The 18,399-nt window shown below is 39.2% G+C and overlaps 1 protein-coding gene across 1 annotated transcript in view; it reads left to right on the top strand.

The window, feature by feature from the left end:
• Positions 1-18,399, top strand: part of large1 (LARGE xylosyl- and glucuronyltransferase 1) — an 80,616-nt gene that overhangs the window by 12,301 nt on the left and 49,916 nt on the right. Inside the window, exons 2-3 of the mRNA XM_047575607.1 lie at positions 2,801-2,986; positions 14,306-14,604. Of these exons, the coding sequence (XP_047431563.1) occupies positions 2,881-2,986; positions 14,306-14,604 (405 nt within the window). The 5' untranslated portion in view covers positions 2,801-2,880. The remainder of the gene's footprint in view (positions 1-2,800; positions 2,987-14,305; positions 14,605-18,399) is intronic.

Raw genomic sequence — 18,399 nt, 5'->3', positions numbered from 1 at the left:
TACCCATAATTTGCTTAAACCTTACTCATATATAGGATAAGTAATAGGGGCAGACTAAACTAGTGGGTAAGAATAGAAGACAAATGATTAACAACAAACTACAATGTTCTCCTGAGAAACATCTAGACCTGGTATTTATGTTGATGTTACATTTACCACCTACCTAGACCTGACCAGGCACCACCACCCCATAGCAGTGAGATGATCCACAGAGAACCCTCCTCTCAAACCCATAGGCCCCCACTAACAACACTCTGATGCCCATGTCCTTGTCACAACTGTTTTGAAGGCACAAGGGAGACCTACACAATATTAGAAAGATGGTCATAATGTTAAGCCTGATTGGTGTATGTGTGTATATTTGTGCACCTGTAGTGACTAAACTAACTAGATGTGAGCTTCAGTCAGTGGAGTTTGGAGGTATTTTGCGTCTAATGGTTGATTACAAGAAAAGACACTTTCAAGATTCTGTGCTTTGCACGCACCCAAACCTTCTTGCCTTCCTCTTGAAGGCTGCTTCTGACTTATCCTCTTCTCTTCTACTCTCTTCACTTAGTCCCCACCACAGAGCCCCCCAATCCTCACTGGCTTTCACCACAAGTCCAAGAACCACCACAACACGGCAAAAAGATACTAAATACTGTTGAAAATCTTGCAGGCTAGTGAAAATAAAGAATAAAGGACCTGTGTGTTTGCAAAAAAGAAGAGCATACACCTTTTTTTTCTTGCAGGTGGCTCCTAGGCTGTTGAAACAAGTTCACATGAGTTGCACTAACCTGTTGAGTTGCACCAGTCACAAAAATACATATCCAGTGAGCAGATTGGGCCAGTGGAGGGCCCCTTTTGAAAGGGAGAACTGTGAGCGCAGAGCAGCTGCAGTCTATGACCTCCTACGCTGCCAGTCCCTGTTACATCTTAGTTATAAATCCAATTCTGTTTCTCACAGCGGCTAAATATGCGTCACAGTCTGCTGTTACCATCTTAGCTGCTGCATTTCCCATGGTGCAACACAGTACCTTCTCTCTCTATTTTTCTTAACGATTAGATCTGCTTAATCTGTGCCTCTGACATCTCACTTAGATATGGTAATAAATGTCTTCGGTGTAGCATTTGCAATGAAAATTACAGTATCTAGTGGAGAGCTAATATCACAGTGGGGTCAAAGGCTAAGGAGCTGCTTAAATCGTTCGTAGTGTGCCCATCAACACTGTGTTCTACTTCAGACACTCATTTAATCTCCTCTAGCCTCATTTAACCCTGTGTCTCTCTTCACATTACCAGGGCCACACTAAAAGAAAAAGGACATTTTCACTAAGTACTGGAAAGTGTGCAGGAAATACTTGTCATTGTGCGATCTGCTAACCACATTTCATTGGCTGATTCTATGATAATTGGCATCCTGGCTTTTGGATTTGCCAGCTTCCGCAGTGTGTTTCAACCCGAGCAGTCCCTGATGGAGATTAAAACATGTAGGTCACCCGGGCAATTGGACAAATCTGGTTGTACCACAAAGAGAATTGTGACTAATATCAAATAATAAGACTATATTGCAATTTTCATGCAATTTAAATTTTAATTGTTATTTTTTTTATTTAATTATTATGACGGAAAAGGTAGCTACATTAAGTTGTACAAGTTTTCATGGTTTAATGCAGATTATTTTACTTTTGCTTTTAAGGAATCAAAGCACCAGGGTTTTGGCACTTTTTTTTATTATTCAATTTATCTCAGTTTTTCCTTTTTCCCCATTATCAATGTATGTTATCCTGCCCACATACTTTAAGGTGTTTTAAACGTACGTTAATTTAAATGTACTACATTACAAGAAGAAGAAACCAACCGCAACTAATACTATTTTTAAAGACAGTCATTACAAATTACAATTTTATTTATCATCGTCCTAACTTGCTTCAGAGTTTGAACTCTTTCCAATTTATATGTGAATACCCTCACCATGCGTCATTGTTGAACATACATTAATCAAGCATAACATAATGACCACCTTCCTAATATTGTGTAGGTCTTCCTTGTGCCTCCAAAACAGTTGTGACTCATCAGAGAATCGACACAGGCCTTCTGAGGGTGTCCTGTGGTGTCTGGCAATAGTGGGCCTTTGAATCCCACTGACTGAGGGGAGGGGCCTCTGTGAATCATCCCACAGATACTTGATCAGCTTGGGATCGAGTGGACTTGGAGGCCAGGTCAACACCTTGTGCTGGTCTTCAGGTTTTTTGAGTTGTTCCTAAATCGATTTTGTGTGTGTTTCTGTGACTGCATCATGCTGGGGATGGCTGCTGCCATCAAGGAGTGTCATTGCTACATGGTGGGGGTACCTGGTCTTGTCTGGATAGTTAGTACATGTCTAAATAACATCATGATATAATAACATGAATGAATGCCAGGTCCAAAAGTTCCCCTGAAGAACATTGAATTGTCACAAGATGGTCAATGTTATTTACATAGTCAGTGGTCATAATGTTATGCCTGATTGGTGCATACGGACCTACCTATAGATCCACTCAAACAAGGCCATGTTAAAACCTGCTCTAACCCATGCTTTTTAAGTTGAGTCTAATGCCTCGACACCCATATGTAATTGCTTTGAGTGAATAATAAATAGCAGTGCTACAGAATCTTGAGGAAATTCATTCAGTGCTTCTTTGGTTAAATAGGTTCAGAGGCATTTTCCCCAGTGCACAGTAGAAAAGGCCATCTGCTCAACTGTAACCATGTGTACGCAGGGTGTGAAGTATCTGCTCCTTTTCTAACCCACTTCTGCTTTTTCTCACCTCTCTTCCAGTGCCATGAATCAGCCTGGACAACAGCTGCTACCCACATAGAGGTCACTCCACCTCTCTTTCCATCACATTGGTCCAGAGGATGCTGGGAATGTGTCGTGGGCGCAGGAAATTCCTGGCGGCATCCCTCGCCCTGCTCTTTATCCCAGCACTCACCTGGCTGTACTTGTCAGTTGGGAGCTTTCAAGGTAAGAGCAAGGTTATTTGATAAGGAACTCATGTTAGGCTTAATATCATTCGGCAAAGTTTTGGTTTGGTTCTGTATTCTCCATATAGATGCAAGGGACACACAAACACGCCAAGATGCTGTAAGTTTTTCAACCTTCAACAACTAAATCATTGCCTTTTATCATACCAGTGGCGGGCCGTCCATTTTCCACCTAGGCCTTCAATGACTTCCAACCTCATTCACAACGAGTCTTACAGTAATTTGATGCTATAGAAACCATCAACATACAGCTATATTATATAATAGAATGTTACACCATAAACGGGTATGAATGAATGTCACTACTATAGCAAGAAACTCACTAGGAACATTTCAAAACTTTTCTTCTCACTCACGCTGCAGCTGCGTACCAGCACCACATACATCAAATCCATCCAAGTTGACCCAATAAAGTGGCAAAAATATATGTATAAAAGATGTAAATATAATTAATTTTACTCACAAGAATCTGAGAAACTGACAGTTCTTGTCATAGTGCGCATAGTAGCTGCCCTGAAAGTGATGGACACGCCCTTTCCACTCCTGGGTCAGGCTAGCTGGCTCTGGGGTTGGGCGACCTTTCGTCACAATATCCAGCTTTTCCTGGAAACTCCACCATGAAAATGGCTTTCTGAGAAGATCTGCAACCAAGTCGATTGCCTCTCCTAGCAAAGCTCTAATGCAAGGTTACACTGCCTGAAGCACTGGAGCTGAGAGACAGAAAAAGTAAAATAAAATAAAAATAATAGGCTATTGGGAATAATTTAATAAAACCAATGGGAAAATATTAAAATGTAAATCAGTGATTTTCATCAAGTTTAGCCCAACAAAGAAAGGACCTTTACTGGACCTGGCAGCCCACCACCGAATCATATGTAGCCATACTTGCAACTAGCACCTTTGCATCGGTACTAATTCTTCTACATTGTAGAGAGAGAAATGGACAGTTTAATATTAGTGCGTCCAGTTTTCAAGTGTTAGTGTTAATTTCTTGATTTCTGGATTTGTTATGATGTTGTCTAGGTAAATTGCATTGCAATATGCATTTCAAAAGCAGGAGAACTCCATTCACACCTCAGTTTTCCTGAAATTCATTGTTGGCACCCATACAACGTGCTGGTAATGTGTAGCTGAAAAGGGCAACATTTAACATTATAACTGATCCATAGTATATCTTTAGGATTTGAAACAAATATTTGGTTTACTTAAAGGATTACGAAAGTTAAGAAAGTTTAGATTATAAGAATAAATGAATGATTTTATATGGTTTAAACTACTGTACATTGATATACTTTTTCAATGCACACCCTTCCCCAATATTAAACATTAAGACTTGTCCCATAACGTCTGATGGAAGAAATTTCCTGTAGACAAAGTCACCCTGCCCCTTCGTCTTTCATCTGGAGGTGGTATATTAATGAATTACTGAGGCCTGTCCAAAGTTGATTACTTCCTTCAGACAATATAGTCCAGGAGTTCTCTGAGCCATTTTAATGACTTTGAATCACAGGATTGACATGCTGCAGCAGTGCCATTATTAATTACGATTAAATTGACAATTTTGACTCCGGGGGTCACAGTCACTGAAGGCCGCACATGTGAATACACTCCCATAATGCAATAGTCACCGAGGTCCACAAAGTAATTATTACATTTGGCAGTGAAGTCCTGGCAGTGGGAAGCAGTTGCTAGGAGTGTGATAAGCTGTGAAAAGACCTGGCTGCAGGGAGTGGCCGCTGTAGGTGAGGCCTGAATGTATGAGACAGGAACAATGTGCTTCCACTGGCTCAGACTCTCACATTCACACTTTCATTCCCATCCTCCCTCACTGTCTCTCTCTCTTTCACTGCCTTCCAATTCAGCTCAGTTCATTTCACATGGCTTCACTCACATGGCCATTTTCAGACCAGTGTCAATTTTGACAGCCATTTTGATTTAGTCTTATGTTTCAGACAAAAACGCTTATTAGTCTGAGTCACATTTTAATCATTTTTATCTTTCATAGTTCATACAGAAGCCCTAAATAAATAAATTTCCTCTGTTTTCTCAAGATCTTGTTATCTGGGGAAAACAAAGTTTTGTTTTCTCAAGATCTCCAGAAACGTAAGTGTTACCTAGCAAACATTGAAGCACAAAACAAATGACCCACCTTACAGTGCACCTATTACGTTAGGCCATTATTATTATTATTATTATTATTATTATTATTATTATTATTATATATCCATTAATAGTGTTAAGGTCATCAGTCAGCATGACAGATCATGTATGACAGAACAGTTTCGAATTAAATATATCCAGATCTTGAGGAAACAGAGGAAATTTATCACGGGGGATTAGAGATTCCATAGTGTTATTCTAGTTTTAATCAACTGTCAACTGCCCCTTACCCAAAGCAATGACTGAATGAAACTAAGCCTATATGAGGAGGCCATATACTTTGAATATATTATTTCAAATACCCTCTTATCATATCGAATAACATTCTTGTCCTGTTTTGTTGTTAATAGAAAAAGGCACATAATTTGTTGTATTTTTCATCATCACATTTTAGTTTGCCATATTTAGTTTGCCTCATAGTAGTTTTTCTTTCTTAGTAAAGTTTTTCTTCTTTGCATTATTACTTATTCACATACACTATTACCAAGGAACTGAGAAGGGTTTAAATGACAAGAGTCCATTTCAAGTAAAAAAGTAAAGTAGTGTGGTTGTGGTATGGTTGTTTGTTGAATGGTTGTTTGTTTCTGTGTTAGCCCTGTGATAGACTGGCGAGGATAAGCGGTAGTAGAAGATGAGATAATAAATACAACAAAATACTGCAGGTAAAAAATGGACTGAACACACCGTAATATTTCTCCCCTCCCCATTGGTCCCCTCAGTCAGTTCAATCTGCAAAAGTAGGAGGGGAAGCCTCCTTCCATTTGAACAATATCAATCTCTTTGCAGATAAAGGTATAGGCCAAAAGAGGCCAGAGGAGAAGCCACTAGTGGGTCGAGAAAGACAGTAGCCAAGGCATCAAAAATCGACTGCCAGAACTGGGTCAGTGTTGGGTAGGACCAGAACATATGAAAGAGGCTGGCAGTATCTTGTTTACTTTCTTTCATACATTGAGTCCAGCTCTGGATTAATTTTCGCCAATTCCTCTTTTGAGTAGTGGAGACGGTGGACCAGTTTAAATTGAATGACACAATGTCTCATGCATATATGATCCCCAGATTTCCTTTGAAATATACATAAAATATACTCCCACTGATTTTTAAGAGTTTCAAATGGTATCTGACCAAGAGTGTTGACAAAATAAAGCTTACTAATATACGTCTTTCCTGCAGGATTAAATTTAAGGATGTGATTGAATTTAGTATCTGGGGGAAGCACTGCAAAGTGAGTAAATTTAGAACAAGTGAAATCACGGACCTGCAAATATCAAGATCAAGATCTTGGGGATGCAGGTCAATAGATCAGATATAATAATCAACAGGGTCGTCTGCAAAGAGTGAGACTTTATGCATCTGGTCTCTTTCTGTAAATATATTTCTAAAGGTACTATTGACGTGACATTTCCACAAAGTGTCTGTAACAGCCACACAAAGCAAATATATATGTCCTTTAATTAAGTTATGTGTAATAATGTCGAAGAAAAAAGTATTGAGCGCATGAAGAAAGGTTGTAAAAAAGTCATGGAAAGCCAAGACACCAGCTAAAATCTGTCAGGAGGTAGAAAGCCATCCTGCCCCTTGACAGTGCAAATTAATATCAGCTGGTTCAGTGCCAACTGATGGCCTATAAAAAGATGTCTCATTACCAAGATGTCACACAAGAAAAATTTTGTGATGGGTAAAAGCAAAGAGCTCCGACAAGACCTTTACGACCTTATTTTTGGGAAACAAACTGATGGCATTGGCTACAGAAGGATTTCTAAACTTCTGAGTGTTCCAGTGAGCACTGTTAGGGTCATAATCTGGAACTGGAAAGAACCTAATTTTACCATAACCAGGCCATGACCAGGTTTTCCTCACAAGATTTCAAGATCACTTGTGGAGAGTTTCAGGAAGACCGAGCATTAGAAAGTAATATAATAGTTTGAAAGAAAACAATAGTACTTAACTGCCATGGCCTGTATGCAAGCTCAACCCACACAAAAACAAAAAAAAAAGCATGTTGAAGCTTTTTTAAAGCTTACTGCACAACATTTAGTCTAGCTTGTTAAATACTGGGAGAGTATAGTCTGGTCAGATGAGGCCAAAATTCTTTGGATGCACTAATACACACCACAGCACATCACCCCAAAAAAACATAATGGTGTGGGGCTGTTTTTCAGCATCCAGCACTGACAAACTTCATAATTAAATGGAGGATGGGGTACATTCTTGATGAGAATCTGCTGCCATCTACCAGGGTGATGAAGATGAAACAAAGGTGGTGGACATAATGCAAGGTCTCCCATACAATGTTAATACTTTGGCTGCCCACCAGGGTCTAATTTACTCTGCATGACTTCATAACGAATCGGAAATATTTTTGCATGTTTCAAACAACGTCATGCGTGTGTTGTTTCCCCCCAGAGCCCAAAATACACCACCATCGTCTGCTCACCTGTTCTGTACTGAATTTAACCTGATGGAGAAAACTGCATAGATAATGTGTAGGGCTTACATAACATGAAGCATGTTGTTCACTAATGAAAAAAATTATGTTACCATGCTTGCGCTTTTTCAATACATAATTTCTTTTGCATATGGGACAAGTTTGTTCCACATTCACCTCATGACATCCGAACCAGGTCCATATCATTGATGAGGAGCCTCGTTTAGTAACAAGCTGTTCAGAGATCTCCGTGTCTTCTTTACCACCTTCCGCCATACTTGTTATTCTGTTCTGCTAATTAGCAACAGATGAGCTACAGCTGTATGTCAAGTATGTTGCCTCTGTCTATGTCATCAACTTGCCATTAATCACATTTATTACTCTCATACTTGGGATTGTTTTTAGCAGTAAATTGTGAACAATAAGTTGCACATAGCTAGTGTTTAATACCATTTCTCTTTTGTACTGTACTGTACTCCTTCAACATGTTTCTCTTTAGGTTTCAAGGTGCTGTTATATAGGGCCAAATTACATATTAGACAAGTGAATTGATAGTTTGAGGCCTGACTGTACACCAATCAGCCACAACATAAAAACCACTGACAAGAGAAGCATCTAACATTGACCATCTTATGACAATTCATTGTTCTGCTGGGAAACTTTTGAACCTGGCATTCATTTGTGTGGATGTTACTTAGACATGTATCACCCACCTAGACCAGACCAGACACACCCACCACACAGCAGTGACACTCCTTGATGACAGCATCCCCAGCAGGATGCAGCCTGACACAATCACACACACAAAAAATGATTTAGGAACAACTAAAAAAACATGAAGAACAGCGCAGAGTGTTGACCAGGTCTTCCAAATTTTCTAGATCCCAAACGGGTCAAGTATCTGTGGGATTTACAGGACACCTCAGATGCCCACCTTATGTTCTCTGATAAGTTAGTAGTGTTGTGCAGGCACACGAGAGACCTACACTATTTTAAGAGGGTAATCATAATGTTATGCTTGATCGGTGTACACTATAATGCCCAGTTACTGTGATTCTAAAGGTGACTACTTAATTAAAGCACTCCCGTGGAGATATTTAAAGCCAATCGTGTAGTTGGATGAACCAAGAGACAAGAGGGAGCAAGCAGATTATGTTACACAGTAACATACTATTGCGGTAGTGTTTTGCAGTGTGTAAGAAAATTTTGTTCAGTTCAGTCCATCAAGTCTTCAATCACTGCCCTAAATGAGTAAATCGATAAATTCTTCTTTCTATCCATCTCTGAATTGCACTTTTTATTTTAAATTGGTTTCCCTTCACTTACTGGGAATTTAGATTTTCCACTCAAGCTTAATACTGTGCAGTCTTTACACACTGCCATGTCCCTTAACGACCACTCAGGGCTGAAAAGAAATGAAGAAGTGACTGAATAAACAAGTGATGGAATAAATGAGTGTGTAAAGAAAAACAAAAAAACACACACACAAAAAAAACACTTAGCCCCAGAAAACTAAGCTTTCTGAACACAATATTTCATCTGAATTGGTCATAATGGTGTCTGCAAAAAACAGGATACACTTAAACATTCTCATTAATCCTTTTTACCAAAGGCCACTGTGCAAACATTGTCACTTCACTATTAATCGCATATCCTTTTACTACCTCATTACTTTGACCCTCCTGCCAAATTTATTAAAGTTCCCCTCAAGGCCAAGTTGAGCATTCTTTGTCCTACTTTTTTTTTTTTTAAAAAAATACACAAAATCCTTTCAAATTCATCATGCCCTCTAGTCTGGACTACAGAAAACCTCATTCTGAAATAAACAAAATGCTGTGTGTTTCAGTGAGCTATGTATTGGTCCTGTGGTGAAAACACATTCAGCAGCTCCAGTGTCCCTGAGGCAACCTTCATAACTTCTTAAACCCCACAAAATGTTTTGCATTTGCTGAAATGTTGCAAATACTGTGTGTGTTCAAGTGTGCGCAGTTGATTCAGCGGCGGTTGTTAATATCAGATGTAATTGAGGATGTGGCTCGCAGATCATGGGAGGATGTCTGGTGTTGATCGCTGCCGTTGGCAAAGATTTCAGCACAAGCCCGTGATTAGTTTCTTAGTGATGATCAGAACTGCAGCTAAGCTGAGATTAAATGTGAAATGATGTTGGTTGGTTGATTTGCTCTTTCATAGTATTATGTGCGGAATATTTGATTTACACAGGATTTAGCAGATATGACAGTAACAGACGCAGAGCTTTCACACAACCTGACATTTGCTTGTTTTTATTTATTTTCTTATAATTCCATCAGACCTTGTACTTGTTCCACTGCTCCTGTAACCTAATCACCATCTTTGGAGGTGTAAGCACACTTCACAGCATTGTAATTTGAGTCATACAGAACTTGACAGTTTTAGGTCTCTGTAACTTGATTTAGCTCTGTATCAACAGGCATATAGCCTCAGCCTTTATTAAGGATGCAACTTAATAAAAATGTCACCTTGAGTATTGGGTATCAAAATCCAGCATGCTTCAGTATGCTATTATAAGCAATTTGTACTTCTTATCAACAGTTAAAATGGTAATTTAGTAGCATCAAGAAGAACGCCCACTGAAATGTATCCTCCATCTTTTAGGCAGACCCTCAGCTCAGCCTGAGTTTGAACGCCTTTCTTCCTGTGATCCCACTCTATTCTGATTGATGTGCTTACTGGAAGGGGAAAAAAGCAATAATATTTCATTATAACTACGCGTTTTAGTCACAGGCTGGATGAGAATCTGTGGCTCTAGGTGTAGTCAAGCACCATGATGGATTATGTTCTGAAGGAAATACTGGCTGTGCTGTGGTATATTTTAACATTTTCCACACCATAGCGTCATTTGTGTCATTCAATGAGCTTTTGAACAGTATTCTAGCTTCAGTCATTTCTTCTTTCATTAACACTGGTCATTTGTTCTTTTGTTAATTTTTTTTAATTCAACATAATTTCTTTTTTTAAACAAAATCATTGCATTTCGGTATTCACAATATGGATATACCCTTCTGGCAACTTGGTTAAACTTTAATATATATATATCTATGTGTGTGTGTGTGTGTGCGTGTATATATATATGTATATATATATATACTGTATATATATGTATATATATATGTATATATATATATATATATATATATATAGACATATATATATACACACACACACAAGTTTGGCATTCGTGTATGACATTCCCCCCCAAAAAATAGTTAGTAATGCATAGAATACTATCATTCTGCAGTGTCTTGTCATTTTTGCACTTCTCATCAGCATTTGTTGTCTGTGAAGATTCCCAGTCATCCAGCGCCATCCAGAAGCACCTTCCGTTTTAAAGATCTGGTGTGGAGTTGGGGTTTTGTATATATCAGTGCTTGTCTCAATAACATCTAAAATGAAAACCTGGTGTGTCGTATTTTTTCACACACAACACACCATCCTTGTGGAGAGAAAGGAAAAGAAAGAGTGCGTCATTATTCTCATTTTTATGTCCGTCATGTAGAGATTACACAAGCACACAGAGAGCACACTATCTGTTAGAGGCGACTATAAAGGCAGGCTATAATTTCCTACACCTTTTTGAAAATTGGTCGCATGACAAACCTTGTGAGATGTGCCAACTAGGGTATAAATATTATACGTGTGTGTGTGTGTGTGTGTGTGTGTGTTTGTGTGTGTGTATGTATGTATGTATGTATGTATACACACATCTGGCTCTAGCGGTGCCTTCACATCTCAAAGGGGAAATCCACATTATACTACACTATGTCTTGACTTTGCCTTTAGGCATATTCTGTGTTATTTTTAATGCAGTAACGCAATTTTTATTTTTTACCTTCATTATTTAGATTTTCTCAAGATTCTGTCTCTGGCAGGGTTAGGGCTACTGTTTGTTGATCCCTTTCCCTCCATCCCCTTTATCCAAGCGATTAGACAAAATGGCAGCTGGCTGGTGTACTTATTTGGAGGTGTTTTGCGCTGTCTGCCAGGTGAGCAGATGCCACAGTATGATGGATGTGTTGCTACCACCTGCAGACATCTGCCTGAGAACGGGGAGGCAGAGCATGTAGCCGTACAGCTGATATGAATGAAATCTGATCAACGTGAATGTGACAAGTTATGAATTGTTCACAAAGTCCCTCCAGTGTCTTTTGAAAATCAGGTGATTAAAAACCTAACGTTCAGTATTTGGCTCCTTTCTAATATAAACCACAGTGGAACAGATGAAGTCCACATGACAGTATTTTCCAAAATCAAATGTTACATGGTTGATGATTTTTATTTATTTTGTGACCCATTATTAACCTGATCAGTGTAAAAACAAACGACCTGCTGGTACATTACTTTGATCTGTAGGATGGCAGATTGTACTCAGCTGACATATTGTCATTTCCCTCCTCTGGAGGGAAATTGGATTCATGTGCTTCGCCGAGGCTTTTGTTTGCATGTTGATGATATGACAAACACCTAAAAGCCAAATGAGTTGGCGTGGCCTCCTAAAGACCAGGTGCATCTGCCGCCCTAGAAGTGCCATATGCAATCTCTGTGTAGCACAAACAAATTGTCACTGAGTCCAGTTCAATGGGATTAGGCCCAGAAAATCCACTCTGCAAATTAATTACAGCTTGGGCAAAAATGGACTCCAGAAGGCGCTTTTGTTCTCTGGGAAAGGGCTTAGTGGTCCCCTATGGTGGAAAGGGTCCGTCTATATATTATGTTGCTTTAATTTTTACGTCCAGTTGGGACAGTATATCAGAGCAAATCAAGAAAAGACATTACTTCACACCGTTTAGTAGCTGGACTTACAATAGAGGCCTTTACATCAAATCAGTGTGAGAAACCACTGAGACTTTATATGTTGGAGTTACTGGTAACCAAGAGTCTGTCAGACCCTGTTCACACCTGGTGTTACAAGTGTCCCAGTTGATCTGATCACAAGTGAACATCTCTAAATATGTCAGATCTCACCTGGAATTAGAATGTGTTGGCCATTTGACATCGGATCTCAGTTCCATGCTTCATGCACCTAGATCATTTGGTAAGCGCACAGGTTTCGAGTACAGGTTTTCGAGGGATATTGTGAAGAGTGTGTAGATGGCATGCAAACATGAAGTCTTCAGTAGAAAGTTGTTTGTATGCACATAGTGCATTATGGTATGTGCAGTCCTCCAAGGCTGGCTGTTTTCCCCAGTGTATGCCTGAATAGAATCTATTGTAGTCTTTAATGATCTTGAACCAAGACACTTCCTCCTCTCCCATGGGAATTGAGGTTTCTAAGATATAGTAAAAAGAGAGTGACAGCTTTGCGTTGTCTCAAAAGATGACTCTCTATGGGAGTCAAGGCCACTTTTTCATATTTGAAGCTGTCAGAGAACAGCAGAGGAAATTGTTGCTGGCTTTGATTAGATAGATACGTGAAGCAACAGCTCTCGCGCCGTTGCAATAACAGAATTGATAGAAAGATATGTGAATAGCCCTTGCCCTAAAATGAATCAACATTCTGATATACAGCAACTCCTTGTATGTACACCTTCACTTTGAGATTTCCATTGTTGGATAAACCAGTCAAGATGCAACTGAAGCTTAAACAAAAATATGACGTGGAAACATTAGATATTGCAGCCATTTTAATACAAGTGGAATTTGATAAATTAACCTCAACACAACTAACATGTTCATTTTAATGGTTTATTAGAAGTCTTTTCCTGGAACCCATGGATATCATGAAATGTTGCCTTTGGTTTTGTCTTCAGCAGTCCATGCTTGATCAGGTCGAAATCAGAACGCTGACATGGTGATTGATTGAGGAATATCCAGCTTCTGTACCTTCAAAAACTGGGTTATTTCACAGTAGGCTATGTCCATCTGTACAGTAAGGAGCCATCTGCTTCCCTTGGCTGTCTCTGAGCAGAATGTATACCCCAATACACTTCAGAATTCATCAGGCAGCTTCTGTCTTCTGTCACATCATTATCAGGCACTCGTGACCCAATGTCATTTGAAGCTCTTGTCTTGATTTTGGAACAGCTTGATCTTAGTTTCCTCTGTCTAGAGAATGCTGTTCCATAACTGGTTTGCAAAATACAGGTTTTTGGGCACGGCCTTCCTATTCTCAAGGGTCATGAATGGAAAATGACCCTAGGGAGTTTTCCTCTGGTTTCTCTTGTTGTGAAGGTTTATTATTTATCAATACTTATTTTTTATACTATAGAAAGAATGCTGCCATTCTCTTCCATCATTCTCCCATGTGTTGCTGTTTCACTCAGAATGATACGACCTGTTGACTAAAGAATTAGACTTATGTTCACTTACATTGGGGGCATGTTTCCAAATGCAAATGGGATATCCAGCCAAAACCTTCTTTATCTGTTTGATAGTTTGAGGCTTTACACAAAGTTACACTTATTGTGTAAAATTATGAGTCTAAACTTTGGATTTGCCCAACTTTGCATTATAACTGTTAACGTATTATTACGTTAAACCAACATATTGTGTTGTATTATCGCAACTCACAAATTTACTGAAAGTCGCAACTTTTTGTTTCACACACAAGTAGTCTACAGTGAGTATGTGAAGTACAGACTTGTCTTCAATATGTTTTGTTTTAGTATGTAAAAGTATTAATTTTGATCATTGTTTGTCCTCAAATTAATTCAGTTTTTCTCCATCCTAACCCCACAGTGAAGCCCCTCCCCCTGTCTCCATTGGAAGCCCAGTCATTAACACCAGTGGGCGGAGCCGGCGATCGGCAGGCCTTGGAGCTGAGGGTCCGGGCGGTGGAGGAGGAGAACCGGGCACTGCGCCGAGAGCTCAGCCGGCCACCCAGGAGCCCGCCTGCGCGCCTTCCAAGCGGCGGTCACCGTGGCAACCAAAGCCGAACCCATTCAGAGGAAGGCACTGGCGACAATGAGGGCCAGAAAGCTGGTGCAGTGGGAAACAGCTCAGACTGTGTGCAGCAGCCAGTGGTGGATAAGTGCGAGGTGAGACATGTTTTATGTCCATTTCTAAAAGCAGAAAAACTGTTTTGCGATCGTTCAAAGCCTTTTTGTTGAGCAATCCGTTATGACCTTGAAGATAGTACCCAGGAAGCGAAGTGCTATTAGAACATATTGAAACCACATTATAACTTGCCTTCAGGCCTCAGTGATAGAGTTGGCTTTCTGTTGGGATATGGCTCACTGTCCGAAGGCTGGAGAATGTGAGAGCTGTACCATAACCATGCTGCTGTCCACACAATGCTAGTACCTCTCAGCATCACAGCTCATCACTCATCATTGTGTATGTGACAATAAAGTTTGCGCTACAACTGTCCGTCTATGGCCTTTTCCGCTTTCCATGTCTTTTAAGCAGTTTGTTATTTTCTGTTTGAATATGTTGGTTGGATCCTGCAGTTTACCTGCATGACATGAGTTATTTATTCGGATCACATTTTTATGTATTTCTTTTTAACATTTTTTTAGTTTTAAAAAGGGATCAGTTTTTTTCTTTGTTGCCCTTATTAACTACTATTTTTTATACTGATATATTGGATAAAATTATTGTAAGTGGACATCATATATTTTACTACAAATACATTTGAATGCACCGTCCTAGGCAGTGGTTTGAAACGATAACATAAGCGGATTTTTCTTCTACACTCAAGCACACCTGGTGCTTTCTCACAGGCAGCTGTGTGATTTGCGTATAACACTCCTAGAAAGGATATGCCCCCGGATCGTTTCTTATCACCACCTTCCACTTTCCTTTCCCACATCAGCTGGCACATGCAATTCTTAGCTGGCACAGTTGATGGAACTTGCAGGAGAAGCAGAGCTCCTTTGGGGTTGGAATAGAAAAAAATCTAGAACGGAAAGTAAGAGTTTAGCACAGCTTCCAGCAGTGCTTGAACATGACCCCTGTTCTTTTGGAGGTTTCGGCCAGCTGCCTTGAGCTTTGCGGGAAGATTACTATAAGTGCTATTGAGAAGAAGGAAAAAAAAAAGTCCGCATGGAATTTTGACATGTCGGTTGACATCAGGGAGAGACATTCTGAGCTGTAATTGGAGCCATAGCCTAGAACTGTGAGGGAAAATGCCAATGTAATTTTAAAAATAGTCGTCTCCATCCACCATTTTAGCTGTTATACATAGTGACAGGGGGACAGTCCATTTTTACTTCCAATCCCCTTTTGAATTAGTCCATCAAGACATGTTTTAGTTCGATAAATGAGCATAAGTTATACTGTGCGTCATCAGATACCAACAAATAAAGATGAAAAGGATCTTGTTTTTTGCCTTCAGTAAGTCTAAGTTCTAACTACTGCAATGTTCTTCCATACTGGGTATAAATAAATATAAATATCTCAATATAAATAATTAACAATGCTCTGTATTAACCCTCAAATGTATTGGAACGATGCTATCAAACAATGAGTGATGATCAATAAAAGAAATCTGGTTCCACTACCAGTTCTATCTATTTTGATAACACATACGTGCACACACATAAAGTACATTTAGGTCCATATACGTTTAGAAGTCTTCTTCTGTTTTCATGGAGTCAGAAATAATTGGAACAAGTTAATGTTTTTAACCAAAATCCTTTCCAAGAAATGACTATCTGAAGTCTGGAGCACATGGACATCACATCAGTATCAAAGAATGGATTTCCTTCTTTTTTGCTGCTTTTACTGCAACTGTCTTCAGTTGCTGTTTATTTATAGGTCTCTCTGCCTTTGATTTTGTTTTCGGTAAATGAAATGCACTGAATATGCACCGATCAACATTAAAACCACCGACAACAGAAGTGAATAACATCAACCATCTTTTAGCAATTCAGTGTTCTGCTGGGAAGCCTTTGGACCTGGGATTCGTATGGTTACTTAGACATGTACCACCCTCCTAGACCAGACCAGGCACCTCCATCCTATGGCAATGGCATTCCTAGATTTCAGCAGCCAACCCCAGCAGGATGCAGCCTGATAGACACACACACAAAAATGGTTTAGGAACAGCTCAAAATGCATGCCATACTTTGAATTAACTCCAAAACTCTGTATCCATGTCTGAAAGATGTGTGCAATGCAGATCTTTTGAAAGACACCACTGAGCTGTGCCATGGAAAGTGTAGTATCTATCTTTCTTCCAGACTTTATAGAAGTGCGATATTTAAACGCTATTAGTTGGAATAGCGTGACAGTTTCACCAGCACTGTGTACTTTAGTGCTTCTCGGAGTTATAATTCAGCGAAAAGTGTACAACAGGCATTTTAGGATTGTCATTTTTTTTTGTCTGCATAAACTCGAGTCAAACCTTGGAACTTGAACTGTCAAAACTCACGGGTTATACACACAAAAAGCGACTAGTAAAGGTGAGGCAACAAAAGACCATGGAATGTTGAGGAAATTTAGCAAGTTGTAGTGTTATTAGATGAAAACACCTTTAGAATTGCATAGTAGGTGGCTACCAATGCTGAGGCAACACCCAGTAGGAGCATCTGTTACGGAAAATTTACATATGACACAAGCAAACGTTTACTACAACAAAATGCTCGCCGTGACTTTGGTTCCTATCACCAGATTTATAATGCTGTCCATACAGTAGACCATTTACACTGTTATGCTTGTTTCACTGAAAAACGTGAAAAATGTACAAGTTGGTTATTCAACTGTACCTTGAACGGCAACTAGAGACCAACTGTCAGCTAAAAATATATGGCCCACAAGAAACGCACTTTAAAAAAGGGACAAGCCTGGAAGGTGCTAATGACTCAAAGGAAACTGTGACAAGCCAACATCACGGCATTTAACTGTCCACTGTTTTAGTGACAACCAAGGCTGTAATCTCAATTTTGCAATTTAGGTATCTGTCATATTGTCAAAAAACTCTTAACTACTTGAGCTTATTCAATATGTCGAATACTACTTACTTAAGAACCTTCTTCTAGTTTTCTCCATTATCAGTAATCCGATGAATGTTTTCTTTATTTGCACAGGTACGCTGCAAACAGTAGGTGACAATTTAATATTCTTAAATATAATTCTGAACCTCCTCTTTACAGTCACTGCCTCTCAGCTCCTGGTTACAGTTAGTTTTTTTCCCCATTAACAGTGCTGTTTTTATTGACAATTTCAACCTCTTTTGGGAGCATGAATAACTTTTTAGCAGAGATAGCATTCATCCTTGTTGTCAAGTAACCGTGTGCTGTCTACAAACATATCTCATGCAGTTTTACTGCTGCAAGCGTCTGACTGATGGTTACCTCATACTGGAACCCTAAACCTTCTAAAGCTTATTGACTCATTTCTAATATTCCAGTAATTCTAAACTACATACCTGTCAATAGTAATGGAGATACCATACAAAGTAATGTCAATAATTTATTGAAGATGAGAACAAACGAGCCATTTATATGCCATGGAAAAAACGCAATGTGGCACTTTTTAATATGAGATCTCCATCCAATAAAGCTATCATTCTAAATCATTTTATTACCTGTGTTTTTCAGTGGAGCATTAATTGCTGTCAAACCACACAGTTATGAATCTTCTTCCTTAAAAGCTCTTACTTTAAAACTTCATCCAACTTGCTAACTGAATTCCCTGAGTTTCGGCTATTTTAAGTTATGACAGAATAAGTTATGTATGTAGTAATTTTAAAATTCATGTTAATGACTCAACTAATTCCCATGTGTCTTCTAAACTATTGTCGCTTCTCCTAATACATAAAGGTGAAGCCAAAGCTACACTGACTGGATACATAAGCTCTTTAATGTTAGTGGATGGGGCTTGGGCAAAAC

The sequence above is a fragment of the Mugil cephalus genome, chromosome 22, assembly GCF_022458985.1.
Source record: "Mugil cephalus isolate CIBA_MC_2020 chromosome 22, CIBA_Mcephalus_1.1, whole genome shotgun sequence".
In the NCBI taxonomy this organism is placed as follows: Eukaryota; Metazoa; Chordata; class Actinopteri; order Mugiliformes; family Mugilidae; genus Mugil; species Mugil cephalus.
Note: the sequence above shows the minus strand (reverse complement) of the source record. Positions and strands in the feature narration are given on the sequence as shown.